The sequence below is a fragment of the Telopea speciosissima genome, chromosome 11, assembly GCF_018873765.1.
Source record: "Telopea speciosissima isolate NSW1024214 ecotype Mountain lineage chromosome 11, Tspe_v1, whole genome shotgun sequence".
NCBI classification, from domain to species: Eukaryota; Viridiplantae; Streptophyta; class Magnoliopsida; order Proteales; family Proteaceae; genus Telopea; species Telopea speciosissima.
The window spans coordinates 41,008,750-41,036,418 of record NC_057926.1 but is presented as its reverse complement, the minus strand read 5'-3'; the positions used below and the strand labels follow the sequence as shown (position 1 = coordinate 41,036,418).

Sequence of the window (27,669 nt, the reverse complement as noted above, 5' to 3'; positions counted from 1 at the left end):
TGGTCAGATTTTTATCATACTTACACAGTATTTCTAGTGTTGGCTAGCAAGCAGATGATGTGACATGTGAATTGAAAGAGCATGAGTTGAGAAGAGATAGCCTTACATGGTTGAGCCTAGTTGTCATATGAGTCATGCATAGGCAACATTCAATATGGCAGTGGAAGTGTCAGTGAGATGGTACAGTTGGCAAGGCATCATGTATAGTTGTCAACGAAATGGATAGCAAGTTGGCATTGTTGGCAGTAGGCAGTAGGGATGATGTAGCTGGTATGATGAGATCTTATTGTTGAAGGTGTACAATGAAGTTATCTAAAGAATATTGTTAAGCGTGTTGAAGTGTTGTCATTGTTGACAACTCTTGGTGATAACCTACACATAGTGATGATATGTGTTCGGTGGTATTGGAGAGCTTGGAGTGGTGCAACAATAGTAAATTCGTGGGAACTTTGAGTTATCCATTATCCTTTAATTGAAATCTATATGAGCTCAAAAGATATGAAATGAATATCTCTCAGTTAGATTTTCAACCATTTAAATTTTAGATCAATCTGATATGGGAGTTGGAAGTTTTGGCAACCGACATAGTCTGTTCTGTTTCAGGAAGGCAGTGTTCTCCATATCAATCAGATTCAAGGTCAGTTTTGGGGTCCGTGTATTGATTTTTAGTTAAACATGTCTTCATAATAAATGTATCCCTTTAAGTCTTCTTTACAGTCCATTGGAGGTCAGACGAGGAAGATAGGTTATTTTCGTAAAAGTGTGCAACTGCCCAGAATTGCCAGCAAACCACTATCGATCGATAGTGCCTAGATGTCAATCTAGAGTGTCCCAATGTTGAGTTTTAGGTCTGAAATTCTCGAAAACCATAATATTATGTTCGACATTCAAGGGCCTATAAACGAACCACTTTCAAGGGAAGGTCCCTCATTGTCAAGTCAGGCTTTTCAAGTGGAGTGCAATGTCAACTCATGATGTTTTTGGTTTATATGACTTTGGATCAATATTTGAGCATGTTCTAGGCCGAATTAGAGAATGTTATTCCCAAAAAAGTTTTAGATATTGAAGTTATATTTCAAATGCAACTAGAATGAGCTCAATCGGACTTAGATTGAGAGATATCAAAGTTTTGGCGGCATTGCGCAGACACCGATCTAAACCTAATTGTTGGACCATGCACGGATTTGGGGCTATTGTTTGCATACTTAATGAAGCTTTTAAGACTTAATTGCTCATTTTTTCTAGGGCAAAAAAGATGGAAAATCTCTAAAAGATGTGATTAAAAAGAAAAGAGAGACATGGAGAAACCATTTTAAGCAAAGTCCTTGATTCATCCATGTCAATGGTTCTCTGAGAAGTTCATGAAAAGGATATTTTCATTGTCTATTCCTATTAGAAGATAAGATTTAAGAGGAGAACATCGACAATAATTCTTCCAGTTGGAGTTACTGAGGTTGAGGTGACTCATTGTGCAAATCCCTATGTGTATATTTTAGTTTTAGTTTATTAAGCAAACGTATTATTTTGTATGTAAGGGTTGAGATTTGATTTTATTTATCATTATCATTGTAAGGGCTATCAGGTTGGAGCTTGATAGAGTTAGGGTTTTGGCCCTAAATATCTTTGTTGGAGCTCCTGTACTTTTTCCCTTTCATGCTAGACTATCGATACGATACCCCAAACAAGAAGAGGCAAAGATGCCAGATTTAGACACCATTGAACCACTCAAGAGTGGGAGGGTGCTTCTTGCTCTAATTCTCAGGTGGCAGACCTCTCTGTTGCGGTATTACAAAGGTGTGTAATAGGGGTAAAGGCTCTTTGGTAATCGTAGCAATCAAAATAGTGAAGTGTATCGAGCAACAATATACAAAGCCCAGTGAGAGGATTGTTTTGTGGAAGTAGGCACATTGCTGAACCATGTATATTAGTGTCTCTGTGGTTTGTCTGTTATTTGGAGATTGATGGGTGTGTGTCTACAGAGTGGGTGTGCACCACCTGTTAGGCCTAGCCACATTGTGGTAGCGAGTTGGGTGTGCATATGAATTGTATGTGATTAGTAAAATTGGTCTGCACCAACTAGTAAAATTGATCGGTGCTAACCATTCATCGCTACAGATTGTTTCATCATCTTCGTGTCAAGCAATGCAATCCAATGTTCTAAAAATCTAGAAGACACTGATTCAACACCCCCAACCCCCCCCCCCCACACACACACTCTCAATGTCAACTTGGGACCAACACAAATTATTCAAAGTTTCATCACAACATTATCTGGAACCCCTATCCCAAGCTTTTTGCTTCATCATTTCACCATATGATTAATATTCCAAGCAACTTAGTATCTCATTCCGTCATTGGAGGTTTGAAAATTTTTAAAAATCAATAAAAGTAAGTTTGAAAGTAATCAATGAGAAATCTAGAATAATCCCATATACATGGTGCACCATATGATTAAGAGAAGTCACCAAATTTTACAGATGGCTAATCTAAAGTTTTAGGTAAACCTCACATTGTTGGATTCGATACCAGCCTTCCCTAACTCATCAGTTTGTCTTAAAATCAAGAATGGAAATAGATAGTTAATGAGCTGTGAAGTCGACTAAACAGAAAAAAAAACTATTGGGGATGATTTTGCAAAATCCTCTCTATCCAGAAGTAGGGAATCCCATGCTTAGCATATCCCGACAAGGGGTTGATGGGAAGATGGGGTTAGGAGATATAGGATTGAGATTTCAATGACACTCTTGTGGTAATGTGTCTGAACTATTAAAAACCAAACATAAGAAGTCTTGATACAGTATAATGACGGTAACCGCTAGTAAAATTCCTTCGCTATGGGTGGAAAGTTTCCTCCGCTAGTGAGTGTTTCTTCAACCCTGTTGCCCTAGTGGCTTACTTCGACGAGGAATTTCTTAAATCTTTTATTGATCCTCTCATCTGTCACCTATTCATTGTCATCCTCCTCTTCGCATACTTTTCTCTGGAGATGTTTGGGGCCTTAGTGTTTTTTATTGAATACTTGCTCTGATCTTTCTCTCGGCTTTTCTTGGCTTCCCCTGTCCTCTTGCCTCCCCCTGCTTTCCTCCGGCTGGCTTCTAGTTTTTTGCTTTTTCTGCCCCTCCCATGGCCGGCGAAATCACTCGTATTATTTCCCCTCTAAGAGCTAGTTCCTCTCAGCCTCACTCAGACCCTGCACCGGACTCTGCAGAGGATACCTTATGCCTTGACAATGAGTTGGAAGACGAACTTGAAGCCAACTCCAACCTTGTCTTAGTTGGGAAGATTTTAGAAGGGAAACCATATCGGAGACAAGCCGTACATGAAGCTCTGGTTGCAACTTGGCACCTCATTCAGGGTGTACATATCACTCCGACGGCGAACAACTGCTTCATCTTCCAGTTTTCCCATCCCATGGATGTTATTAATGTCCTGGAGGGTGAACCTTGGGCAGTCTCAGGCAACCTACTGATACTGGAACACTGGAATGAGGAAGGTAACTTCCCATTTAACTCCACTGATTTCTGGGTCCACTCTCTCAAAATCCCCCCTGAGTTACTATTTCTGGATTTGGGTCTGCAACTAGCGAGGAAGGTTGGTGTGCCGAGCTCGGTGATGCTAATTCAGGATACTTATACCAACCTTCGCCGCTCCTTCTTTCGATGTCGGATTACTGTCAATGTCCAACAACCCTTGAAGGCAGAGGTCATTGTAAAGAGACATAATGGCACACAAGTCCGTGTCCCAATGGGGTACGAACGTTTACCCCTCTTCTGCTATTTCTGTGGGTGCTTTGGTCATGAAGAACGACGTTGTGTGGCTTATTTTGAGGCCCAACAGAACCACCACTATGCGCATGGTTCCTCCAATGCAGTGGTTTTCCCGATGTTTCCCCCCCCCCCTCAACCACCCCTCAGCCCCTCCGGCAAGATCTGCCCGCTGCAAGTAATGATGCTCCTCAGGGCCACACTAGACACGTAATATCTCCAGTACGGAGTAATACATGTGCTCAACGGTCCCCTCAACACGCAAGGCACCTGTCACCCTTGTCCCCCCTGACACCTGCTACCCGATCATCCCACATTCCTTCCGCTGCCAACCCCTTTCCCCAATACCCTGCCACATTAGCACCTATCACCACTTTCGTTATTCCCTACCCTAGTCAATCATATGCCCCCTTTTCAGGCTCTATTCCCAACCCTAACGAAATGACCGTGAACCTTCTAGCCACTCTCCACTCACATATCCAACAACACCTAGGTCAGGTAAACCCGGTCCTTTCCCTTCTACCCCTCCTATCCAAAATCAACCTTTCTGATCCAAACCAGGCCAGTCTAAACCAAAACCTCCCCATGGTGACCCATCCTGCTACAGTTACGCCTTTGCATATGTGGTCCTAAAACCCAGCTTCCCAAAACCCTGCTCAGCTATCCATCGAACCACCCCCCACCCCTCTCTCCATAACACCTGATACACCCCACTCCGTACCATCTGGCACCAACACAAGCCCCTCTCAAGCCGATATCAGGGACCACCTAACACAGCAGCTGGATCAGGCAGACTCCACTAAGCCTGCTCATCGTCTCAGCCCAGTGGCTTCCACTTCTCTCAAAACCAGACCTAAGAAGGCCAAACTTCAACAACAGAGCCAGCAAGAGGATACTCAGAACTCATCCATGGCTGAATCCACCACCCAGGAGCATTTTTTATTGAGTGGCCCCTTGGTGATTGGGGGGAATCAATCCCACGGTTCCTCATGAAGATCTTGAGTTGGAATTGCCAGGGACTAGGGAGACCCCTGACAATTCAATCCCTCTCCCATATCCAACAACAGATTCGGCCAAACATCATATTTCTTATGGAAACTCGTTGTAAGGAGAACAAGATTCATCGCCTCAGGAGAAGGTTACACATGGAGCATTCGTTTTCTATCAATCTCTCAACTCAGCTGGGGGATTATCTATTCTTTGGGATCACAGTGTTCAGCTATCTATAATCTCTGCAGACCTGCGTATCATCGACACCAAGGTAACTCCTTAGACTGAACCCAGTTTCTTTCTCTCTTTCATTTATGGGGACCTGGTTAAACACCTTAGGCATAAGGTTTGGAACAATTTGATCTCATTAGGATCTAACCGTACTGAGAATTGGGCTCTTATTGGTGATTTTAATTCATTTCTCTCATGGCATGAGAAATTGGGGGGATACCTTCATAGGCACCATGATGTGCAACAGTTTCGTCAGGTACTTCAAGGGTGTAATCTTATGGATATTGCTGCTCATGGCCCCTCTTACACTTGGACTAATAGAAGACGTGGTGGAGCCAACATTAAAATTAAATTGGATAGGGTGCTCTGTAACCAGGCCTGGCGAAGGACGTTTGAGGATGCCACTGCTTATGTTCGCCCCTCCATTGGTTCTGATCACTTCCCGGTTTATGTTGACACTCAAGGGGGGAAAATTCATGGTGCCAAGCCCTTTCGATTCGAGGCCATGTGGTTCTCTCATCCAGATTGCAAAGCCGTAGCACAAGAAGCTTGGTCTCTTCATCCTCCGGGCAATGCAGGGAACCGTATACATCTAAAGTCTGCTAATGTTCAACAAAAATTCACCAAATGGAATAGGGAAAATTTTGGTAATGTTCAAAGAAAGATTGAAGGTCTTCTCCATGAGCTCGCTGCCCTTCAAGATTGCCCCTCTACTGATCTTCACCACAGTCGCGAGCAGGAACTTCGATCCCTTCTTGAAGTTGAATTGGACAGAGAAGAAATGTTGTGGCATAAAAAATCTAGGAATCTTTGGCTGATGTGCGGAGATAGAAACACCAAGTTTTTTCATGCCTCTACTCTCCAGCGCCGCCACCGCAACAAATTTTTAAAACTAAAGCTCCCTAATGGCGATTGGTCTCAGGCTGAACCTGAAATTTTCAGGGAATTTCTCAGTCACTATCAACTCAACTTCAGCTCTGAGGGCTTAGATGAGGAAGCCCTGCATCTGGTGAATCTCTCTATTCGGCCTGTCATCGATAGCCAAACCAATGAGCACCTCTGCAAGATCCCTGATCTGAAGGAAGTCCACCAAGCCTTACTGGCCATGGCTCCACTGAAGTCTCCCGGCCCTGATGGTCTTCCCCCCAGTTTTTTTCAGCGATATTGGGATTTGGTGAGTACTGATATTTTAAACTTTGTCTAGGATTTCTTTACTAATGGCATTATTCCCCCTGCTCTTAACTCTACCTTGCTGTGTCTTATCCCAAAGAATAATCAGCCTGAAGGGGTGGACCAATATCGGCCAATAAATTTATGTAATGTGGTGGTTAAGATCATCACCAAGATTTTGGCTACTCGGCTGAAGCATACTTTGGATAAAATCATCGCCCCAAACCAGTCAGCATTTATCCCTGATCGCCTAATATCTGATAATATTTTGCTTGCACATGAGGCATTTCATTATATTAACCACAAGAAGAAGGGGCAGAAAAGATTTGTGGCTCTTAAGTTAGACATGAAGAAGGCGTATGATTGCCTTGAATGGGGATTCATTGAAAGGGTTCTTCTTCGAATGGGGTTTGATCAGAAGTTTGTTGCTCTTGTCATGGCCTGTATCTCTTTGGTTTCTTATGGCTTGATCATTAATGGGGCTGTTAGAGGTTCAGTTTCTCCTACTAGGGGGATAAGACAAGGGGATCCTCTATCCCCTACCCTTTTTGTTCTATGCTCTCAAGCTCTCAGTTCCCTTCTACTTCAAGCTCAAGAGGCAGGGTTGATCAAAGGTATGAAAATCAGAAATAGAGCTATGCCCCTCTCACATCTGTTGTTTGCAGATGACAGCCTTCTCTTTACTGAGGTTAACATCGATGAAGTTCTCAATCTGAAAGGGTGTATGGACATCTACTGTAGAGCAAGTGGTCAACAAATAAACTTGAAGAAATCTCTTCTCACCTTCAGCCCCAACACTGTGCCCAAGTTTCGAAGATGGTTCTCCAGATTACTTAAAATCCCTTATGGAAGCGGCCCAAAGAAGTATCTAGGTCTGCCAACTGAGTTTGGGACAGCTAAGAAGGGCCTTTTTAGGGAGATTCAGGAAAAGACCTATAAGAGATTGCAGGGCTGGAAAGGGCTCTTGTCTCATGCTGGAAAGGAGGTCTTGATCAAGTCAGTAGCCCTTTCCCTGAACACCTATGCTAGCTCGCATTTCAAACTCCCAGAGGCACACCACCGCGGCATTAGGCAAGCTGTTACTCAATTTTATTGGGGAGGAATGGACGATACTCATAAGATCAGTTGGATATCTTGGAATCGATTGTGCAAATCGAAAGAGAATGGAGGTCTTGGTTTTCGAGACCCATCGATCCATAACCAAGCTCTTCTTGGAAAACTGGCATGGCGCCTGTGGAAATATCCATCCTCTCTCTGGGCTACTACTATGAAATAGTTGTACTATCCCACTTCTGATATCCTTGAAGCCCGTCTTGGATCCTCCCCTTCTTGGGCTTGGCGTAGTGTGATTGAGGGGCGTAAGGTACTGTTGGATGGTCTGGTTTGGATTATTGGGGATGGGAAGAACACCAGGATTTGGGAGGATGCCTGGCTCCCCTCCTCTCCCTCCCTTCGGCTTCAGTTCCCAGATTATGGTGAGCAGCGGCTGGTTTATGTCTCAGAGTTAATTGATGAAGTTAACAGATGTTGGAACTTAGAGTTGATTAATTCATTGTTCCATCCAATTGATAGAAAAGCGATTCTCCATGTTCAACTCAGTCTATTTCCTTCCCAGGATTACCGGGTGTGGAGTGGATCTCAAAATGGTGTTTACTCAGCAAAATCTGGATACCACTTTCTCTGCAATCAACAAGAGCTTCAACGGGCTAGTCTCCCCTCCTCCCCCACTAGTAGATCGTTCAACAGGGTGCCTAAAACTGTGTGGCAATCTATTTAGAATTCGTATTCCCTGCCTAAGATTAGGAGTTTTTTATGGAGGGCCTGTGCTAATGGAGTTGCAACGGGAGCAGCATTGGTCAAGCGACAGTGCAATGTAAACCCAGAGTGTGCGAGATGTGGAGCAGAGGAGGAAACCATCGATCACATTATCCTTGATTGCCCGTTCTCTAGGGCGACTTGGTTTGGTTCCCAACTTTCTTACATTCCTCCAATTCATAATCCTTCCCTCACCCAAGTTATCAACGATTGGAGCTCCATCTTCCCTGTCACCTCTCAACCTAGCAAAGAAGTTATAGGGCTTTCTTCCTTCATCTGCTGGAACCTGTGGAAGGCCCGCAATAATTTGGTCTTTAACGGACAGTTGGGATCCCCCAAGGAGGTTCTTTTTTCTGCCGAGAAGGAATTCCGGGAGTTCTCCAGTCAACATCCTCAGAAGCCCAATACAGAGTCTCAGCAGCCAAAGGTTAATAGGGACAACCTCTCTTGGACTCCTCCTGAACATATGTACAAACTAAACACTGATGCTTCGTTGAGTGATGGGACTAGTGGTATTGGTTTTGTGTTTAGAAACAGTATAGGGGAGCCTCTTGTAGCTTGCTCTGAGCCGATTAAGTTTAACTCCATTCTTCAAGGAGAGACTTTGGCGGTGCGGGCTGGTCTGTGATCACCTGCTGGTTGAGAGTGATAATCAAGTGCTTGTCTCCCTTCTGAGAGAGGAACCCACTCAAAATACCATCATAGAGGTCTCGACTATAATACAAGACATTAGACACTTAGCTACTTACCCGTTATCTTGTACCTTTTCTTACATTCCCAAGGAGATTAATAGCGTGGCTGACTCCCTGGCTCGAAAGGCAGGGTCCATTGCGTGTAGGACTAGTTGGCCCATATCCACTCCGTGGCTATCTGACTTGTGTAACTCGGATACCATGCGTTTTTCACGCTCTTCTAATATATAGATCCTTTTCTACCAAAAAAAAGGTCTTGATACAGTGGACAATATAAGGTGGAACCCAAAACTTAGCATGTGGTTACTCCAATAAAGGACCTTTCCAACCAATAATTGGTTTAACCAAAGATATGCTTCACGTGGCTCAAAAAGGCTAGAAATTGTTCTCTCAACAAAATTTTTGACCATGTTAGGGACGGTTTGGTTGAAGGGGAATAAAGGGAAGGAAAATCAAATCAAATCAAATTGAATCCACAGCCTGCAATGCTAGTTGTACTGTGCTAGCGCTTCACAAAGAGGGAGATTATTTTTTTTTTTTTTTTTTTTTTTTTTTTTGGGGGGGGGGGGTGACATGAGGAGGTTCTGGAGCATAAATTTTAATAATTTACAACATACAAATCTAATCCTTGTGGACAATTCAACAGTAAAGTGCCCGTCCAGCCTTCAATGTGGATTGCCTGCGTGGTTGACCAGGTGACTCATACATGTCTCCACTGGGTTGCACTTTGCTTGTTGGCCCTTTCTTTCTCATCTTTGAGGAACTCAGTGAACCCTCAACTACAAAATTAAGGGGGAAAAATTAATCCTTCAGGAATTGGCGAGTACAAAAAGGGCATCATTCAAAAGTACAAGAACATGAAGCAGTAATAGTGACTGATCTCCAGATACTAATTAGATTTTCAAAAAAAGCAGATGGTATGCTGCACAACGCAGTTAAGAAGGTTTCCTCTACAGCACTAATTACTGCCACATGGTAGGTTGGACTGGGTCCAAACTTTGTGGACAGGTAGGTCACAAGTCCACTGCTCACATGTCAAATGTCATCCCAGACAACTGGCCATGTTGCAAAATAAAGCTTTTAAAACTCCCTAAGAAACTGAAACTTTTGAAAAATGGTTTAAAAAAAAAGAAGACGGAAAAAATACAAGGGACTCTACCAACACATAATGGAGGTATATGATTGGTTTGGCCCTGAAAATTAACACATGGTCAATCCAAACCATGCCCAATCCATCCAGTGGTTGGAGATGCCACATCACCCTCCCACGTGGCAGGTGGATAACATAGAAAGGCCTTCCTTTGAGGACCACACAAAGAACCTCACACCACTACCACCCCCCCCCCCCCAAAGAAAAAAGAGTGTCCTCATTAGAAAGGTTGCTTAATTGAACTATCCCTTCAAATTCAATATGATTCCTTGTATACCTTGCCATTCCCACACCACTTTTGAATCACCCTTCACAAGCTTCGGGTATTGATCAACACGAGAATCTTCTTGGACAAACTCCTCAACCTACAATGGAGATGCAATAATTTATTATTCAGAATATCAACTAACATCTGAAAATACATAATAATAGAAACCATTGCATTAGCCAAACGAGTGTCAGATTGAGATCAGGTTAACTCTTGGTAGACCTGTGATTGTTTTGATGGGTTAAAATACAGCAAGCTCTTTGTTAATTATTATACACCTATGTATTCATTCACTTCTTCGATCCCCGCCCCCCCCGGGACTTCTAATGAGCTTCTCCTTGTTATGTCTTGCCCACTCTTGTTCATAATTGGGCTCCATCAGGTTGACCCAGGTTAACCTCATGGGTATACAGTAACCATGGCCAAAATATATACTACTCTCGCTCCCTCATGCTTACTGCTTACATGCCCTCTCAGATAAGCAAATAATATTAAAAGTATCTGTGTATTCAAGATGAAAGATAAGGTAACCATGAAATGGTCTGACAAAATACTAACATTACAGAAGGGGAAGGGGGGAGAGAGATTTTTATCAAACCGAAACCCTTAAAAGGGAGATTGAATACCTTTCTCCATAACATGGGGTCTTTCCTCTCTCTTGGCAGAAGTAGATGATCTCGTAAACGAGAAGCAACCACCCAAGGTTCACCTTGTCCGGTTACACTCTTTGTTGTTATTGCAGTTTCTTCAAGTATGTCACAGACCTGAAGGAGTTGCATCAGTTGCTTATGTTCAGCCAATGGGATAGACAGCATAATGAAAAAAAAGTAAAATTAAAAAGTTCAATTAGAGATAAAACTGAAAAAGTAATAAACTTGTTCTGGTTGCCATGGATGACAATATGCACGCAATGATGTTTTTAAACCCAATGGTTGCATAAAGGTTAGCATGTGAAGTCACAAAAAGAAATTTCCTTTCTCAATAATCCATCTTCTCGCAAAAATTAAATAAAATAAAACTAATTTTAATGCAAGAAAAAGCCCATTGATCTTGCACACTTCCACTAAATGCAACCAGTACAGATCATCCTACAAAAAATAAGGGAATAAAACAAAACTAAAAATTGTACACATAATAAAATCTAACTTTAGCTATGAAGGTCCAAAAATTAAATTGATCTCTTTTTCCTTTTCTCTGGTAAGGAAATTATTTGATCTTTTGTTCTACATGATTACACGTTCTTGGCACATTTGATGTTCAAAACCACAAGTGGACATTTTAGATCTTGAACCTCATAGAATTGTTTCCACGATGTTTTCAACAAGTTTGTCAGATTTTTAAGTAGACAATACGTTTTGACCTTAACCAACGTTTAGTATAAATACTGATAAGAGTACCCAGTAATTCAACTTTTTTTTGGGTAGAATCAGCAAGTCAAGTTTAAGATACAAAATGAATAATTCTGGTCATGCCTGGATATCCAGGGAACTAAAAATGCACATTCAAAACTCTTGAGGAATGTGCACAAATCTTGTAGGAACTTACGACTTGTAGCATACTTGTCAAGGCGACCCAAGGCTTTGGAGAGGCGCCTAGACGACAAGGTGCCCGCCTAAGTGTTGCCTAAGAGCCCTAGGTGTGCAGTTTATTATATGTAATATAGCAATGATAATTGTTAAGTTAAAGTGGTCCTATAGGAGCAGTACCCTTTCATATTGTTGGCGGTAGCTGAGTTGTTTAGTTAGTAAGAGTCCTAGTTAGTACTTGCTGTCTAGGTGGTAGTTTCCTTTTTGCTTTATGTTTCCTTATTTTCTTGTAACACTGTTATGGTTATCTATGAATAAAGCTCCCTCACCAGTGATAGAAATTGACTACTGAATCTATCGCTGTTCAGTGATGTAGATCGAAATATGAAGGAAAAAAGGCCAAAACACTGTTCACGTGAACAGTGTCACAGTCATATTGGGAATCCTTCTAGAAGACCCAAGTTGAAGACCAGAATCTACCCCCTATTTTGTCTTATTAAGAAACCAAGTCAGCAGCTAGCAGGGGAGATCAACTACAGCTTCTAGAAGACTGATTCACTTCAATTTTATGTTGATTGTTCAACAAGCAAGCAAGTTAGTTTTTAGTAAGTTGAAGTTAGGCAAGTAGTTTCCTATTTTGAGTAGTTCCCATTCTAGGTACCTTCTAATTTTATGTTCTTTCCTTTCTGGTTGTAAGTTTCTATTTTCTTAACTCTCTAAATTTCAACCTTCTATTGTTGAGAAGTCTGGCCAACCTATATAAGGGAGCCATCAGTTATAATGTTCAACAGTTTTAATCAACGAAATTTGAAGCTTGCTTGCAACCCTTGAGATCTGAGAGAGATCTTTGTTACAACCGCTGAGATAGCCTACCCTATCCTTCTATCCTTCTTCTATCTTATCTTCTATTTTTTTCCTTTTTTTATTTTCATTGAGTGATACTGTGATTTGCTAAAAGTCCTGCGATCGAAGAGTAAAACTGCTGCTGAACAAAGTGATTGATCTCCTATTCTGTCCAGCAATTGAATATCAATTTCAAGCATAAATTCTGACCGATCATCGATTCTACTGTAGAGTGGTCTTAGTTGAACTGACTTCTACATTATTCAGTATCAGAGCTACAACCATTGTGAAGACCAGATCAGCCCTAAGACTCCATCAAGGACTGCTGCTGCAACCCAGAAGTATTAGGAGTGACCCTGCATACCTGCGGCCCAAATACCAGACCAGAACCTGCTGCAAACTCAAGCCACGATATCTCTGCATCTGCTGCTCAGATTCAACAGAGTTTTGGAGGGCTGTTTCCTGTCTCTATTCCCTACCTTCGACCTCAGATTGGAGCCCCAATACTGCTTCTGGCTTACACTCGACCTAAATTTCAGGCCCATCTCAGGGCTGGACATTGAGGATCTGTTATAGGAATTAAAGCTGACCTGCGGCTAGGGTTTTGACTGTTGATTGGTTCTATTGTATTGTGGGTATTTGGGGTTAGTTGCTGATCTGAGAGTCAAATCACACCTGCAGCTGGGCTTTGTTTCTATTTTCTGCTACAATTTCAGACCACCACATCTCTACAACCAGCCGCTGGGATTGGGAGATATTTGGAGCACAGAATCCCCTTATCCAACTGAATCTGACGATATACTAATTTTGAACTTAGTTTCTATTTCTGTTATCCTGTCATATCTCAATTTATAGCCATCCATTGAAGCTGATCTTTGGAGGGCTGATTCACGCTATTTTTCTTTCCAATCAATGAGTTGATGTTAATACAAGGAAGATGAAGTCAGAAGTTCCTTCCTTTGCTGGGCAGAGGGATCTATTCTTCTTCCTTGATTGGTTGGATTCTCTAGAGGAATATTTTGACTGGTACAACCCAATAGAGGAGCGGAAGCATAGGCTTGTTTACTCCCGATTGACTGGTTATGCTAGACACTGGTGGAAACTCCATGAAGAGAGACTCAGAGTTAGAAGATGTGAACCTAGGACTTGGGAAGAGATGAAGTACAAGTTGAAGAATAAGTACCTACCGGAACATATGCGAAGAAAGCTCTCTCTTTGAAAAGATTACCCCCAAAAGCCACTTACACTTGAAGAGAGCGTTAAGCAACTAATAGAGTGGAACCGCTTGGAAAAGGCTACCTACCGCTACAGTGAAAGTTGCCTAGAGTGAGAGCCGCCGAACACGACAGCTGCAAAAGCATGGGGGTTTTTTATATGCCTAAGGGCGCCCACTATAGTGTATGGGCACTAGATTGGGTCAGCCTAGTATGGGATAGGTTAAAGGGCCTGATTTAATGCGTTCCATCAGCAAGGTTGTGGATTTGACTGCTGTGAGAAGCAGCCTGGGCTGACGATGTGGCAAGTTTTTGCTGGTTCAATGGAGCATCACATAAAGCAGCCTCAGCCCAAGCCCAGAGTGAAGCACGAAGAAGTTAAAAGACCAAAATACTGTTCACGCACTGTTCACGTGAACAGTGTCACCGCCCATATTGTCCTTGTGTGGAGATATTTTTTAGAAGATTTTGTATGCCCATCAAGTGGAGAAAGATTCCATCCTAACGCTGCCAAAGTTTAGTTTCTATTTTCAGTTTTAGAAAGTTCATTTTATTTCATTTAGGTAGCTTCTAATTTCAATTTGTTTCTATTTTTGTTTCCTTGCTTGTTTAGAAGGCTGGCTCTATAAAGCCTTAATAGTTTCTATTTTCATCTAGTTTCTATTTATCATTAGTTGCTATTTTACTACCTTCTATTTTGGTTTTAAGAAGTTTCTATTTTCTACCTTCTATTTTGTAAGCTTGCCTAAGCTATTAATAGGCCCCCTATTGTAAGGAATGATCAGATCTGGATAAATGAATTTTCAAACCTTATTGCCATCGGTTATGGGAGAAATTTCATGTTTCAACAGTTGGGATAGCTGTGGGTGAGAGACCCAGGCTGAGATAGCCATTCCCCTACCCCCTTTCTTCTCTTCTTTATCTTCTTCTCCTTTCTTCTTATCCTTTTTGGTTCTTCTTCTTCTTCTTTCATATGTAAACAGAAAAGAAAAAGCAATAAAAGTTTTAGTTAGTTAATTTGTTCCTCATTATTGTGTTGATCCTGGCTGCAATTAATCTCTCGCTGGTTTTCCCTAGTTCGAGGTCGACTTTTGCATTATTTGGTATCAGAGCTAAGGAGAGGTGGTAGACACGATCGACGGTTGTTGCATTGTACTTTCAATTGAAGATTCATCATGCAAGTCTGATTTGATAACTCCACCAACTCGAGGCGAGTTTTTTTTTCAAGATGGGGAGAGCTGATGTAGATCACAAGTCCATATGTACCCGCAGGAACAAGCCCCAGAATCAGCCCAGCAAGGTTATGGATTCGACTGTTGTGAGAAGCAGTCTGGTCTAATGATGTGGCAAGTTTTTGCTGGTTCGATGGAGCATCACCTAAGGCAGCCTCAGCCCAAGCCTAGAGTGAAGCATGAAGCAGTTAAAAGACCAAAATACTGTTCACGCACTGTTCACTTGAACAATGTCACAGCCCATATTTTCCTTGTGTGGAGATATTTTTTAGAAGATTTTGTGGGCCCATCAAGTGGAGAAAGATTCCATCCTAATGCGGCCATTTTAGTTTCTATTTTCAGTTTTAGAAAGTTTATTTTATTTCATTTAGGTAGCTTCTAATTTCAGTATATTTCTATTTTTGTTTCCTTGCTTGTTTAGAAGGCTGGATCTATAAAGCTTTAGTAGTTTCTATTTTCATCTAGTTTCTATTTTTCATTAATTGCTATTTTACTACCTTCTATTTTGGTTTTAGGAAGTTTCTATTTTCTACCTTCTATTTTGTAAGCTTGCCTAAGCTATTCATAGGCCCCCTATTGTAAGGAATGATCAGATTTGGAGAAAAGAATTTTCAGGTCTTGTTGCCATCGGTTATGGGAAAAATTCCATGTTTCAACAGCTGAGATAGTTGTGGGTGAGAGACCCAGGCTGAGATAGCCATTCCCCCACCCCCTTTCTTCTCTTCTTTATCTTCTTCTCCTTTCTTCTTATCCATTTTGGTTTTTCTTTTTCTTTCATATGTAAACAGAAAAGAAAAGGCAATAAAAGTTTCAGTTAGTTAATTTGTTCCTCATTATTGTGTTGATCCTGGCTGCGCTCGATCTCTTGCTGGTTTTCCCTGGTTCGAGGTCAACTTTTGCATTAGGAGATCAGCTACAGTTTCTAGAAGACTGATTTACTTCTATTTTTATGATGATTGTTAACAAACAAGCAAGTTAGTTTTTAATATTTTAGTAAGTTGAAGTTAGGCAAGTAGTTTCCTATTTTGAGTAGTTTTCATTTTAGGTACCTACTAATTTTATGTTCTTTCCTTTTTGGTTGTAAGTTTCTATTTCTTAACTTTCTAAATTTCAACCTTCTATTGTTGGGAAACCTGGCCAAGCTATATAAGGGAGCCATCAGTTATGATGTTCAACAGTTTTAATCAATGAAATTTGAAGCTTGCTTGCAACCCTTGAGATCTGAGAGAAATCTTTGTTACAACAGCTGAGATAGCTGTGGGTGCCAAGGCTGAGATAGTCTACCCTATCCTATCTTCTAGTTTTTCCTTTTCTTTATTTTCATTGTGTGATACTGTGATTTGCTACAAGTCCTGCGACTGAAGAGTAAATCTGTTGCTGAATAAAGTAATCGATCTCCTATTCTGTCCAGCAATTGAATACTAATTTTCAGCATCAATTCTGACGTACCATCGATCCTACTATAGAATGGTTCTTAGTTGAACTGACTTCTACATTATTCATCTCTCTCTCTCTCTCTCTCTCTCTCTCTCTCTCTCTCTCTAGAAAATTCTTTTCCTTTTATATCATATGCTTATATGCAACATAGAAGACATAGCAATGCAATATGATATAATTATGCTAGGAATGACCTAATATGAGAAAATCAACATATAATAAACAAAGTATAGGATAAAATATAAGAAAAATCAACATATAATAAAAAAAGCATAGAATAAAATATAAGAATCTTCATCGAAAAACAAAGCAATAAACATAAATCAACTTAAATTTGTGAAGTGTCAACAAGGCGTGATGTTGCCTTGGACCCAGGAAAGAGCATGGATGACTAGGCGGTGCCTAGGCGATGCCTTGACAACTATGATTTGTAGGATAATTTCCCCCTACCACAAATGTCAAACACAAATGTTAAAGGCACCATACATTTGCGAACTATGTCAATACATAACTTACATAATTGTTCTCCCTGCGCTGAAACTATCATAGCATTCTGTTCAATAAGCTGCAATTTATGGAACTCATGCATACCTGCTGGTAGAGCTGTTCTGCTCTGGTCGTTAGATATCGACTCCGACGGACTCTTCGTACCAATGAAGCAGACAAAGTTATGAATCCTATAAGCTGTAATCTCAATAACATCAACAAGTTTGACAAGTAAAGACTATAAAGAAAATCTTAACAGGTTTCTTCTCAAGGGAGCACACCACTGTAGAAACTGGAACTAAAATCAAAGCATGCTTGGAGATCCATTGACGGATGTAGCAGAGGAGTGGTTTGTACTGTTCAGCTAGCCAGTCCGGACATTTCAACTCTTTGATCCTACATGTCAACAAAAAGGGAAATGGAGAAAAAGGAGACAAGAGATGGAGAAATAGAGATAATATAAGAGAATGGTTAAAATTCAATATTTACACCAACCATTTTTAGTATTTTTTACAATTAAATAATGAACATACCCTTGAAAATCTTCCCTCATCTCCAATGAGCTTCTAATGGTCTCCAGTACCTTTTGTTTCGTATACTGGAAAGTGTCATTGTTCAAGTCAAAAATTCTGTGTAATTTGCCTCCATCAATTTCCTTCCATATGTCCACCTCTTGAACCTGAAAAATGAAAGTGTACTATGAACCATGAATATTGATAGAAGTGTTGTTACTCTTACTCAAAGCATTGCTAATTGATCCATGTTTACTTATACATAATAAGTAAATCAAAAGATTTGTTGCATGAAATCAAGGAGTAGTTATGATGACAAACCCAAATTGTGCCAGTTCCATCACATAAAAACTGAGCATGTGCTTCACAGACATGTTGTTTTACCCATTCTGACTGCATTTCCAGAACACTGTAATTACTAATTAGAAAATCGAGAAAAAAGAATAACTGTGTTTCTCATCCTATCTCCAAAGACAGCCCCACAGTGCAGAATAAATGAGTTAAAAACACACAAGTTTCTTTGCTGTTTGACTAATTTCTCCATCTTCTATACATAACCTCCCAAGCTTTTTATAGCCACGGACACATTCCAACTTGCCATTAAAACATTCTCCATTATCTGGACAAGGTTCACAATAATCTGTAACAATAAGCATAGGTTAATGGGATGTCTTTATAGGCTATAAGCATGACGCTACAACCAATCAAAGAAATATCATGTTAAACAAGGAAAGAACAAGAGTAATAATATCTAGAAAGAATTAGAAGTATGATAAACACCAGTAACAGCTCACACGTTATACTTAGAAACTAAAAATAACTCTATTCATCAATTATACAAACATTAAGAAACAGAAACTAGACACATTGCTTTGTAAATATTTGTTGTTTCAATATATAATGAATTTTTCAGAAAAGCAAGGTAACAAAAAAGGTTATGTACACTAAGACTGCACCACCACACCAAGGCAACATACAAAAAGACCAGTTTACAAAGAAATAGTTTAACCTCCATATATGGCTGCCCTCAGATATAAGCAATTTGGCTAGCACAGTCACCCCCCCCAATAGCCAATGTTAACATTGGAGAGAAAGGGATATTCTAGTAAGAAGCTAAAGGCCTTCTTTTTTTAATATATAACTTATGAGACCATCCTCTGTGGCCCTTTCTTCTACCCAACCCATAATTTAAACCATTCCTCGAATCACCCTTTTAATGTAGATCACAGGTCCATGTGTAGCCACAGGAACAAGGCCCCAAAACCAGCCCAATGAAGTTGTGGGATTCAACTGCTGTGGGAGGTAGCCTGGTATGATGGTGTGGCAGGTTTTTGTTGGTTCGATGGAGCATCTCATAAGGCAGCCCAATCCAGAATATTGACTTGCATGGAGGACAATATTTACTTTCTATTTTAGCTACCTTCTATTTTTAATTACTTCTATTTCCATGTAATAGCTAGATGTAGTTTCTAATTTCCGATTTAGAAAGTAGGCTTAGCTTTTATTTACAAGTTTCTATTTCAACCTTTGTTTCCTTTTAGTTAGATTTAGTTTCTATTTTCGTTTGGTTTGTATTTTGTAATCCTTCCCAATAGCCAAAAGGGGAGTTACCATTTTGTAACCATGCTTTAAGTATAAATAAAGGCAAGAGGCTGTATTGATCAGCTAACGATTTAGATTAAAAAAAAAATGGAATGTTGCTTTGTGCAATGGCTGTGAGAGACAGGCACGGAGAGAGGCCGTGGGTTCCTTCTTCTTCCCCTTCTTGTCTATTTTCAGTTTCGTTTTTAGTTTATATTTTATTGTTCTGTGACTTAATCCACATCTGAGACACAATCGAAGCTTCATTGTTGCTGCTGATTAGAAGATCTATATACTGGAGAATACTACTGATTTGTTCATCATTCAACTAGAGATCATTGTTGCTGGAATCTACTGTTGGCCTATCATCAACCGTACTGTAGTGGTTTTTACTTGAATTTCTTCTACATTATTTGGTATCAGAGATAAGGAGAGGCGGTAATGTAGTCATAGGTAGGAGTAATCCCACTAGGAACCAAGGTAATAGGATCTCTTAACAAGGCTGGCCGATTGGGACAGCTTAGGCTAATTAGGGCAAAATTAGGGTTATGGTTAGGGTTTCGACTTAGGGTTTTATTTGATAATGATGTGCAGAATTTTATGAGTCTAATGGTATAAGTTGGATCAAATTTGGTTGAGGTTGGAATTCTAGGGTTTTGGGTAGGATGCCTTATGAAAATGGACTGTTTGTAAGATCTAGGGTTTAGGGGCAGATTTTAGGAAAGAGGTTTATAGGGTATTAATGGGCAGGTCTAAGGGGTTATTTTGGTATAAAGAAGTTAGGGTTTGGATGAGTTACAAAATTCTACAATTTAGGGCAGAATTGGATTTAGGGTTTTAGGGTTCTAATGGATCTATGGATTAATGGAAGGGGTGATAATACGAGTAGATGGAGCTTAGGTTAAAGGATTAGAAGAAGAAGGTTAAATGCTGAATTAATAAACTACTTACTTGAAAGATTAAATCTTCAATGGTAGCAGCTTTGAAGAACTAGAAGAAGGACCTCCCGATCTACAAGATGCAAGGAGTCGATCGGAGTCCACCAATCCCTTCACCTTGATATTACCCACAAGGTAGCCTTGATATTACTCACAAGGTTCACTCAACAGAGCAGAGCAGCAGCTATGGCAGCAAACAAAAGCTTTTTCATTAATCAAATTCGTATTCAATGCTGGCCTCCCTTACAAACTTATATAGAAGACTTAAAAATAGACTTAGACATTAAAAAGAAATGGCCTAACCTTATCCGTAACCTATTAGGCAACTTAAACTGACTAGGAAACCCAAATAGACTCAAAATAGAGTCCTAATGACTTAAAACAACTTAAACTACTTAAAATAATGAAGATTCCCTAATAGCCAATAGGATATAAGAACCTCTTAGCCAATAGGATCACTTCACTTAAATTAGACCAATTGAAACAATTGGATGCAACCAATTTAAACCGGTTCAATTAAAAACACAAAATAAAAACTAAGTATTGGGCTAATCCCGTATGCAACCTATATACCCCTATTTCAGGCCCACTAAAGTGGCCTAATGCATAGAAAACCCTTGGGAACAAAGGCCCAACATATATATATCCCAACCCTACACTTATTCCCAATGAAACAAGCCCTATTTGATGATGAATCTGCATCAGGCGGTAGACAAGATCAACCATTGTATTCTACTTCCGATTAAAGATTGATCATCAAAATCTGATTTGATGACTCCACTAAACTTGTGGACAAGTTTTGTTTAAAGATGGGGAGGGCTGATGTAGATCACAGGTCCATGTGTGGTCGCAGGAACAAGGCCCCAAAACCAGCCCAATGAAGTCGTGGGATTCAACTGCTGTGGGAGGCAGCCTGGTCTGATGGCGTGGCAGGTTTTTGTTGGTTTGATGGGAGCATCTCATTAGGCAGCCCAGTCCAGAATATTGACTTGCATGGAGGACAATATTTACTTTCTATTTTAGCTACATTCTTTTTTACTTCTATTTCCATGTAATAGCTAGATATAGTTTCTAATTTCCTATTTAGAAAGTAGGCTAAGCTTTTATTTACAAATTTCTATTTCAATCCTTTCTTTCCTTTTAGTTAGATTTAGTTTCTATTTTCGTTTGGTTTCTATTTTGTAATCCTTCCCAACAGCCAAAAGGGGAATTACTATATTGTAACCATGCTTTAATTATAAATAAAATCAAGAGGCTATATTGATCAGCCAACAATTTAGATTACAAAAAAAAGGAATGTTGCTTTGTGCAATGGCTGTGAGAAACAAGCACGGTGAGAGGCCGTGGGAGGGAGACCCATCCCTATCCCTTATTCTTCCCCTTCTTGTCTATTTTCTGTATCATCCTTAGTTTCTATTTTATTGTTCTATGGGTTAATCTACATCTGAGACACAATCAAAGCTTCATTGTTGCTGCCGGTTAGAAGATCAATAAACTGGAAAATAATACTGATTTGTTCATCATTCAACTAGAGATCATTGTTGCTGGAATCTACTGTTGGCCTATCATCGATCCTACTGTAGAGTGGTTCTTACTTGAACTTCTTCTACATTACCTTTACAACACTAATCAAGAGTCACTCCAAGGTCAGGAGTTAGAGATATAGCTTCCACCAAGTTTGAGTTTCTAGAACCTACAGAGCAAGCAGACCAAAAACAATCTTCCTGATTGTACATAGCAACATCCTAGATACCTGAGGATCCTGGACTATGTTGGTTCAAATGCTGAATTCATCTTTTCCTCATCACCACAAGTAGGAAGCAAATAGAGAGTTCCAAAGGAGTGAAAGAAGATGACCAACCTGCAGGAATATATCCCATGTGATATCTTGCATTCTCTCTCTAAAATAATCCGATGAAAGGACCTGTGAGAAGTTAACATTTTCTTGCTCATTATCCATGAATAAAAGTTTATATTGTTAGTGCTCTTAGAAGTGTTGTCATTATTGGCAACAAAGGTTTGGCAATGGCGGTCATCAGCATATGGTTGTGGAGGCAGTATTCAGTTGGTTAGCAGGGAATATCCCTGCCGTAGGCATGGGGGTTTGGAGGCAGTGCCCCCGATAGTCTTGCGGGGGGGTTCGGGGGCGGCAGCCCCCGAGGCGAATTTTTGGGCTTGCGTTTTCTTACTTCTTTCTTATTGGTCCGAAGGGTATCTCTTGGAATTATATATATATTCTATTGGGAGGACCGAAAACGCATCTTTAGAGCCCTAGAGAAGAAGGAAATCGATGAGAAGTCGTCTTCTACCATTCCGGCGTGACTCGAGAGCATAGGCACGAAGGAAATCGTCTAAAAACATCAGTTTGGTTGTTAGTGATGGATTCGAGTTCTTGATACGTCCTGTTGAAGGTCTCACAGCATTCGTTTGGAGTTGGGAGTTTGCCTTTGAGAAGGTAAACATGTTCACAAACTGTTAGCAGAACCGTGAGTTAGAAAGAGAGAATGAGAGAATAGAATGGCTTAATTTCATTAATAGGTAAGTCCCTCTATTTATAACAAAAGGAAATATTACAAAGGGATATAAATAGACAAAAATACCCCTAACTAGCTGACTCAATAAGAGCAGCAATCTAATCCTAATAACTTAATAACTAAGCAAGCCCAAAAGGACCAGAATACCCCCATGGTATTATGGATTACATATTCCAACACTCCCCATCAAGTTGGATGATACATATAAGTAAAAAGAAGCTCCAACTTGAACTAATAAGGAAAAAAAAAAATCCAACATTCTAACACTCCCCCTCAAGTTGGCGCATATAAGGCACTAATGCCAAACTTGAATAAGATGGAAAGAAACAGAGTTGCAATAGAGTCCAGCTTCACAGATGAATGAAGCTCCCAAATAAACCTTCAAAAACTTTAAATAATTGATCTTCAAAAAACTAGGTAGACTTGATTAGCAAAGCATTCACCAATCTTCAATAGCGGTCCAGTGATGAATCTCATATTGTCATAGTGACATAAATTTTACAGTGAAAGACTAGGGCAGCAAGCAGCGGAATAAACTGAATCAGACAGCGGAAACAACTGAATCAACCCAACTGTAAACTCTCAAATAGGCAAGCAACAACCAAATATCTTCAATACGTTTCAAAACTTCAATCTCCCCCTTACGGAAAAACTCAACCCAATAATGAAGGATACCCAATGGCAATGGTGGAGAAAACTGATCTTTTATGTTTTTCACCAATGTTCTCGCAAGTTCTACGTTCAGCAATGCCTGCAGGTGTATTGTACATAATCCCCCCCTCACGTGTAGTAGTACACGTAGACAAATAACGGAGATGATGTAAGAGATAGTGCAAAAGTATAAACTTCCAAAATTCTCCAAAGGTGCTATGGGTATGGAAAAGGAAGGAATGGCAAGTGGGTATACCATAAACTTCCAAAGTGGTTATGGGTAAATGCAAAAGGTATGGTATGGGATATGGGTAATTGAAGAAGCAGTGGGATAAAGAGTCATGGAGAAAAAAACAATGCACCATATCAATTTTCAACCTTCTTCAATCGATCAAACAAACTTTTTAGATGGAAACTCCTATAGGGGATAAACACCAAACTCCAATTTGCAGATCTAATTTGAAGAAAGGAAAGACTCCAATCTTCAAGACTTGATCAATCTTCAAACAAGGAAGAACCAGTGTGCAAAACTCTCATATGCTTAATAGAACTGATGAAGATATCTAGGCAAAATTGATGTAATAAGCTGCTCGAAAACTTGGATCAAATCTGAATTAGAGAACAATAATGCTTGGAACAATCTCCCAAAGTATGCTAAATATAAACTTGGAGAAAAGCTTCACACAACTAAATAGATTCGTAGTCGCAACCAATAACCATGGAACAACTGTTGTAATCCCAAATAGAAACTGACCTCCAAAGTAGTAGATTTGATTCTTCAATAAGGTGAAAGAAATTCGATCTCCAATATTAGGCAAACACAGTCTCAAGACCAGGGCAGCAGTAGTCCTCATAAAGGTAGCAATAACACCTTAACCAATCATGCTTACAAAGGCCAATCAACAGAACCAGCAAGGGATGAATGAAAGCTCAATAGAACCAGCAAATAGAAGACAATAACTCAGCAGATCCAATAGTAATTGATGCAGCCAGCCACATAGGAACTAGAAGAAAAAAAACGTTGATAGTTGTACAAGTTGACCATAAGGAAGAAACCTGAATTTTGTCGAAAAACTCCATGAATGATGCTGAAACTTGGGTCGAATACTCCTCTGATGGTGATAAAACTCTCCTCAAAAAATCAGCAAGAGAAGACTTCCCTAACCCTTAGATCGATTATAGTCAGGGTTTTGTAAAAAACCCTGAAACTTGAGATCGATTGTAGGGAAGGGGGCTTCAAAAAAACCTGATGATAACTTGTCAAAGTGTGATGATTTCTAGTAATATGTTATCCTCAGCTGCTTACATGGATCTCCAATACGAACAACCAATCTCTTGTAGTGTTTGACACTTGATCTTCAAGAGGGAGAAACACCAAAAAGTGTAGAAAAAATAGGGCAGCAGCTATCTTAGGTAAAAGTACTTTTTCAAGCCATGAATAGTTGAAGTAGATTGCCTCTCTTGATGGTAGAAACACCTCCAAAAAAAACCACAGCAGCAGCAAACCTCCCTAACCCAATAATCGACTTGTGTCAGGGTTTTGGAAAACCCTAAAAAGTAGAGATCAATTGGGGTAGGGTCTTCAAAAAAAACCCGGAAAGGTGCAATATTGAGGTCGAGTAGTCCTTGTAATGGAGGAAAGCAACCCACAAAAAATCAGCATGAATAGAGAATAGTAACCCTAGTATCGATTGGAGTCAAGGTTTTGAAAAACCCTGAAAAGGTGAGATCGATTGGGTGTATCAAGGCTGGAATGGTTAATGAAAGTTGGAGAAGAAAAAAAGGGAAAGAGAACAATGGAATAAGGTACATAGGTGCTGGAAAAGAAGGCAGAGGGAGCTCCAATAATGGAAGATCAGCCTTCCATGGTTATAGAAAACTGATCTTCAAAGAATTCTGGGAAACTCCAAATCGTAGAGATGGTTCCACCAGTTTTCGATTAGAAAAGTGTAAAAAGAGATAGGTAGGTTGTGGGAGGGCAGCAACTAAATCATTGGTTTAGGTTTTCCTCATTAGTGCTGCCCTCTTACAAGGAAGAAAAGCTTAAAACGAAAAGAAGGAGAAACCAAGAGAGAGAGAAAGGAAGGGAAAAGGTGATGGAAGAAAGAAAGGTTTTTTTTTTTCTTCTTCTTTCTAACCTAGATCAGAGTTGGCTCTGATACCATGTTAGCAGAACCGTGAGTTAGAAAGAGAGAATGAGAGAATAGAATGGCTTAATTTCATTGATAGGTAAGCCCTCTATTATAAATAGAGGAAAATATTACAAAGGGGCATAAATAGACAAAAATACCCCTAACTAGCTAACTCAATAAGAGCAGCAATCTAATCCTAATAACTTAATAACTAAGCAAGCCCAAAAGGACCAAAATACCCCCACGATAATCTGGATTACATATTCCAACACTCCCCCTCAAGCTGGATTATACATATAAGTAAAAAGAAGCTCCAGCTTGAACTAATAAGAAAAAAAAACACTCCAACATTCTAACACAAACCATTGTCTCTGTGTTCTAGGTTTATCTCTTTGTTTTTTAATGTATTGGGCAGAACCTAGATTGTAATCTATTATGGGTTGAGTTTATGATTGAAATTTGATTATTGGGTTGATTGATTGTAAGGCTGAGGCCATTTTGTATTGGGGATTGAAGTCTTTGTCCTCACTGAGGTGAGAGGTTGAAGTAGGGTAAGGGGTATCCTGACCGTAGGGGCGGCTAACTGTATTGGTGTTGAGTATTGGGCATATACGAAACCCCAAGGGGTATTGCTCCGTGGACGTAGCTTTCACATACTGTGAGGTGAACCACGTATATCGTGTCTATTTGTCTACTGTTATTTGTTGGAGACTAATCCTGTTTTGCAGAGTGGGTTTACAGTCTTGGTAGACCTGGCCACATTCTGGTTGTGCGAGGTGAGATTGTAAGCGACTGTGTGGTTTGAAGATGACGTAAAAATTAAGGGAACTGATTCACCCCCCCCCCTCTCAATTCGATCCGGTATTCACATATATCAACCTTCTCCATTGATGATTCTCAGATTGCTCTCTTACTGCAAACTCCAATACAATGCATGAATGGTTACAACAATATAAAGGACAGACCCAAGGTCCATCAATGAAATAACCCATGATAGTCTTTCTTTTTTCCTTTATAAAGATATCAGTAGAAGTTCAATACTATTAGAAACCAGTAGAACATAAAGTACCAGAAATCTACATCCAGCACAGACCTTATCAAATTTTATAAATAGATTGTGTTAAAATTAAGACAAGGAGTTTACTGATTAATCAAATGATTGAAGTGATCTTTACAATTAGGATCATGTAGCTGGAGGTTTACTTCTACCAGTTGTGTATACAGATGCCCAATAATCACTGTTTCAGAACAAACTCATTTGGATGCAGTATAGAAGTCAATTCCGAATTCCTGAATCCTGATGAGAAGGATGAGATTGACATTGTGATATATATTTCAACAGCAAATAGTAATTGGATTCATCCCATAACATCTCATATGGTAATGCAGTTATCTAAGGAACATGAATTATTCAAAACGAAGTTGTACGCCCAAGTTCAGTTTATCCACAAAAAAACATAGATTAATAAAAAAACAAATAAACAAACCAATAGGCCGAAACGATTCAACAAGTTTAGAGTTCAGAATGATTAGCTTGTTTACAATAATATCGGTAATCGATAATCTCAGAGCATAATTCATATATTCCTAATCAAAGTATCAAACAGAATCTTTAATTATTTTATTTAAAGAAAAAAGGAATGAAAACTCACCAGATAGTGCATCTTCAGAAGTTTGATCACTATCGCAGAAGAGCTTAGGCTGGCGATTGAGAAAATCGACAGTGAAATTACAGGCCATGGAGACGGAGACTGCAATGGAGATGACGACAAGGAGCCTTAAGAACTCTTCCTTGGAGGGGAAGAAACCCGGTGGTGGTTCTTTCAAGAACAAAGACAGTAAAGAGGAGTTTGGGATAGTGCTAGGGTTCTTCTGAGCTGATCTTGAGCGCTTTTTTGTTGAAGCGGAAGCCATTTCTGAAATTCGGAAGTTCTTCTAATTGCTTCAGAAGCGCTTTTTAACCAGCGAACCCCGCGGGAAAAAGAGAAATTGATAGTATGAACTGTAAATCCGTGAATGAGAAAGGCGGTTACCTATGTAATGCCAAACCCTCTGGGATGTCCAATGATGGGTTTGGTTTGGTTTGGTTTGATTCGATCCATCTCAATGGTTTCTAGCATATATTGGTTCATACCGAAATCTGGTAGGTTTCAGGCTATTAACGATTTAACGGCTTCTTTTATGGGTTCTTTTATTGGTCTATTATTAATTCAGGATAGGGTTCCTGAAAACCAACGTAGCCTCTGCGCTAGAGGGAGCCAATAGGAGTGTGCACAGAAGTATCAAGAAGGATGGGGTTCCATTTTTCAAGGGGCCAATTGTGGTTATTTTGCATCCCTCTATGTTTGGATGGGCCACAGTGCCTTTCAAGGAGTTTCAAGACATTAATTAATGGGTGGAGATTTATAACTTTTCCAATTCTTTGTGAGAGACCCTCTCACATACACGGCTTATACAACTATAAACCGCGTATAAAAATTTTTTCCACATTAAAAAAAAGAAA

General features: G+C 39.9%; 2 protein-coding genes across 2 annotated transcripts; one reads left to right on the top strand and one right to left on the bottom strand.

The window, feature by feature from the left end:
- Window positions 1-3,123: 3,123 nt before the first annotated feature.
- LOC122645101 lies at window positions 3,124-8,598 on the top strand. Its single transcript, XM_043838446.1, has 5 exons — window positions 3,124-3,856; window positions 5,126-6,159; window positions 6,256-7,324; window positions 7,463-7,860; window positions 7,954-8,598. Exons 1-5 carry the CDS (start codon window positions 3,124-3,126, stop codon window positions 8,596-8,598), a joined length of 3,879 nt encoding a protein of 1,292 aa, XP_043694381.1.
- Window positions 8,599-9,187: 589 nt separating this feature from the next.
- LOC122644763 lies at window positions 9,188-27,183 on the bottom strand. The gene is made up of 9 exons (XM_043838149.1): window positions 26,819-27,183; window positions 17,843-17,970; window positions 17,652-17,723; window positions 17,352-17,497; window positions 17,100-17,214; window positions 16,924-17,016; window positions 10,707-10,844; window positions 10,090-10,177; window positions 9,188-9,441 (listed from the first exon to the last, which is right to left on the bottom strand). Exons 1-9 carry the CDS (start codon window positions 27,078-27,080, stop codon window positions 9,302-9,304), a joined length of 1,182 nt encoding a protein of 393 aa, XP_043694084.1. The 5' UTR covers window positions 27,081-27,183; the 3' UTR covers window positions 9,188-9,301.
- Between the last annotated feature and the right edge of the window lie 486 nt (window positions 27,184-27,669).

Bases quoted from the DNA above. Each gene is read 5' to 3' on its own strand.
- LOC122645101 (XM_043838446.1), top strand. From the start codon at position 3,124: ATGGCCGGCGAAATCACTCGTATTATTTCCCCTCTAAGAGCTAGTTCC. The intron at 7,325-7,462 runs GTCTTGGTTTTC...ATATCCTTGAAG, and splicing joins CAAATCGAAAGAGAATGGAG to CCCGTCTTGGATCCTCCCCT. The intron at 7,861-7,953 runs GCTAGTCTCCCC...TCCCTGCCTAAG, and splicing joins ATCAACAAGAGCTTCAACGG to ATTAGGAGTTTTTTATGGAG.
- LOC122644763 (XM_043838149.1), bottom strand. From the start codon at position 27,080: ATGGCTTCCGCTTCAACAAAAAAGCGCTCAAGATCAGCTCAGAAGAAC. The intron at 17,971-26,818 runs GTGAGTTTTCAT...TTATTGTTACAG, and splicing joins TTCTGAAGATGCACTATCTG to ATTATTGTGAACCTTGTCCA. The intron at 10,845-16,923 runs GTATGCATGAGT...CAACTCCTTCAG, and splicing joins CAGAACAGCTCTACCAGCAG to GTCTGTGACATACTTGAAGA.